We start from the raw sequence: 3,595 nt of genomic DNA, 5'->3' as shown, positions 1-3,595 counted from the left end.
AGATTACCCTATGGAGACGCCACGTATTCTAATTGGGTTAAAGCATCTGCACCTGTTTGCACCTTTAGAGTCACGGGTTGGTAATCCAGGGAACCAATTGCGGTTAGGTCGGCGCTAGGATGGACGGTGTATGGCCCACAAGAGAAGTCGCAGCAGAATTCCACATTCGTTGGGCACCACACATGCGCTAGTGTGTCAAATGAAGAACTTTATCGGATTTTGAAGTCGCATTACGTGGTGGAAGATTCGGCAGTCATGGTGGACGTAATACCTGAGTCAGACGACGATCGGAGAGCCAGGGAGATACTTGAAGGAACAACAGTGCGCATCGGTCAACGCTTTCAGTCCGGCTTACTGTGGAGGGAGGCAGATATCAAATTTCCAGATAGTTACGGAATGGCAGAGAAGAGGATGAAGAGTCTGGAGAAGCGGTTAGCAAGAAACCCGATGCTGCAGCAGAATGTACAGAGGCAAATGGAGGAGTACATAGAGAAGGGATATTGCCACAAAGCGACAAAGCAGGAGCTACAAACCACAGAGAGACATAAGGCGTGGTATCTACCGTTAAACATCGTACTGAATCCAAAAAAGCCAGGAAAAGTGCGTTTAGTCTGGGATGCAGCGGCCGCTGTGCAAGGCGTTTCTTTGAATTCCGCATTGCTGAAGGGTCCGGATCTGCTGGTTTCCCTGCCGTCAGTGATAAGCCAGTTCCGTGAGCGAAGGATAGGGTTCGGTGGCGACATTCGCGAGATGTTCCACCAAGTGAGAATTCGTCCTGAGGATCGTAAAGCGCAGCGCTTTCTATTTGGAGGAGAAGTGTACGTGATGTACTGTGCCATTTTTGGAGCTCACCAAGTAAAGTTGTACATTATGCAAAAGAACGCGAAGGAGTTCACCAAGGAGTATCCAAGAGCAGTAGAAGCAGTAGTGAAGAAGCATTACGTCGACGACTATTTCGACAGCGCAGATACCGTAGAGGAAGCAGTCAAGCAAGCTGAAGACGTTAGAGATATCCACTCCCGTGGAGGATTCCAAATTAGAAACTGGGTTTCAAATGCAGAAGAAGTACTGGTGAAGTTGGGAGAACGTCAAACAAGTCAGGAGATTCACTTTCACCGAGATAAAGAGACGGAGTTTCAGCGAGTACTGGGACTTGTGTGGAATACCAGACAAGATGTGTTCACGTTCTCAACGCAAATCAGAGAAGACCTGCAGCCATTCTTGATCGGTGGCCATCGGCCGACAAAACGGATTGTGTTAAGTTGTGTGATGAGCTTTTTTGATCCCCTTGGATTACTAGCCTTATTCACAATCCATGGGCGTATTATAGTTCAGGATCTTTGGAGAAGCGGGTGCAATTGGGATGACACGATCGACGAAGAGGCGATGGCAAGGTGGATTCGATGGACGGCGTGTCTGAACGATGTGGCAGCAGTTCGTATTCCTCGATATTACTTCGGAAATGGTGCTTTGCTAGATTACGACTCACTTCAACTTCACATTTTTGTGGATGCGAGTGAGAACGCGTACGGGGCTGTTGGTTATTTCCGAATATCGGCAGCTGGGGTTCCTCGTTGTTCGCTAGTTCAAGCCCGTTCCAAGGTTGCTCCAATTAAGCCGCATTCTATCCCACGTTTGGAACTGATGGCTGCGGTGTTGGGAGCCCGGCTTAAGGATACAATACTGACAAGTCACAATCTACAGGTAAAAAGACTATTCTTCTGGACTGACTTACGAACTGTACGTTCGTGGATAACATCTGATGCGCGAAAGTATCGTCAGTTCGTCGCATTCCGTATTGGCGATATCGTCTCGCGAACAAAGGTCCCTGATTGGAGGTGGATTCCGACGAAACTTAACGTTGCCGATAAGCTGACGAAGTGGTCTAAAGAATCGCTCCTACAGACGAGTACCGTATGGCAAAGAGGACCAGCATTCTTGTATCGCCCCGAGAGCGAGTGGCCCAGTGACGCAGTAGTAGAACCGAACGTCCCAGAAGAGTTTCGAGCCGCTTGCTTGTTCCATAGAACGGAAACGGAATTCCAATTCATAAATGTGTCCAGGATCTCAAAGTGGAATGTGATAGTACGAACTGTAGCGTTAGTCATACGGTTTGTGGCAAACCTACGCAGAAAAGTGCAGAATCAGGCAATACTAACGATTCGAGCTCTGCGGAACTTCAATTACCAACATAAGGTGAATGCGGTACGAATGGGCCTGCAGAGAGAAGAGTTCCAGCGCGCGGAGGAGATATTGTGGCAACAAGCGCAATGGGAAGCATTCGCAGACGAAATATGTATTTTGCGCCGTTTGCGGGATAACAACGGTGAGTGCAACGCGAAGATCGAGAAGCGAAGTCCTCTTTATAAGCTTTCACCAATCCTGGACGATAAGGATGTAATTCGTGTAGATGGTCGAACAGCTCAAGCCGAGTTTCTTCCATTTGAAATGCGGTTTCCCATAATTCTGCCTAGGGGACACTTGATAACATCACGACTGATCGAGCATTATCATCGGCAGTTGGGGCATGGACATCGAGAAGCCGTGGTAAATGAGCTGATGCAGAGATTCTGTATTCCAAAGATTAGAGTTGAGGTGGTGAAGGTAATGCGAAACTGCGTATGGTGTAAGGTGTACAAATGCCATCCGGCCGTGCCAAAGATGGCACCACTACCAGTGCAAAGGGTGACACCGTTCCTGCGACCCTTCACATACACGGGTGTTGACTATTTCGGTCCGATTACAGTCACAGTCGGTCGGCGCAGCGAAAAGCGGTGGGTGGCTTTGTTCACTTGTTTCACGACCAGGGCAGTTCATTTAGAGGTTGTTAAAAGTCTTTCTACGACATCCTGTCTAATGGCAATTCGAAGGTTTGTGTGTCGACGAGGGAGTCCGCTAGAGTTTTTCTCGGACAATGGCACTAACTTCGTTGGAGCGAGTAAGGAGTTGGAGAAGATTGAGGAAGAGTGCAGTGAAAATTTCACGAACGCGAGAACGAGGTGGAATTTCAACCTCCGCAGCCCCACACATGGGGGAGTGTGGGAAAGATTGGTCCGGTCGGTGAAGGAAGCTGTGTACGAGTTACAAGACGGTCGTTCACTGTCGGATGAGGTTCTGGAGACTGTGTTGGCTGAAGCAGAAGGAATTATCAATTCAAGACCTTTGACATTCGTTTCGAAGGAAAACACGGACCCAGAAGCATTAACTCCGAACCATTTTTTGCTTGGGTATCCATCGTGCGAAAGAGACGGAAGGCTACCCCAAGGGAATGAAGCTGCAGCGTTGCGAAATCAATACGAGAGATCTCAAGTGCTTGCTGATAAGCTGTGGAAACGCTGGGTGAAGGAGTATTTGCCAACGATAAACTTAAGAGCAAAGTGGAGAGAAGAGCAAGGTTTAGTACACGTAGGTGATCTGGTGTATATGGCAGATGAGGCGAACAGAAGAAGCTGGATCCGGGGAATAGTGGAAGAAATTTTCAAAGGAGCTGATGGTAGAGTCCGTCAAGTGGTAGTTCGAGCCGGCGGAAAGTTGTATAGGCGAGCCGTGGCAAAAATTGCAGTGCCTGAGATAGGAGACGGAACATCTGTCTACG

At 48.5% G+C, this 3,595-nt stretch overlaps 1 protein-coding gene across 1 annotated transcript; it reads left to right on the top strand.

Annotated features, from left to right (window-relative positions):
• The first annotated feature begins 255 nt into the window (after positions 1–255).
• Positions 256–2,821, top strand: LOC134222035 (uncharacterized). Its single transcript, XM_062701186.1, has 2 exons — positions 256–2,604; positions 2,747–2,821. The coding sequence occupies exons 1-2, from the start codon at positions 256–258 to the stop codon at positions 2,819–2,821; spliced, it is 2,424 nt and encodes an 807-aa protein (XP_062557170.1).
• Positions 2,822–3,595: the final 774 nt, after the last annotated feature.

Source organism: Armigeres subalbatus, chromosome 3 (genome assembly GCF_024139115.2).
Source record: "Armigeres subalbatus isolate Guangzhou_Male chromosome 3, GZ_Asu_2, whole genome shotgun sequence".
Lineage (NCBI taxonomy): Eukaryota > Metazoa > Arthropoda > Insecta > Diptera > Culicidae > Armigeres > Armigeres subalbatus.
Note: the sequence above shows the minus strand (reverse complement) of the source record. Positions and strands in the feature narration are given on the sequence as shown.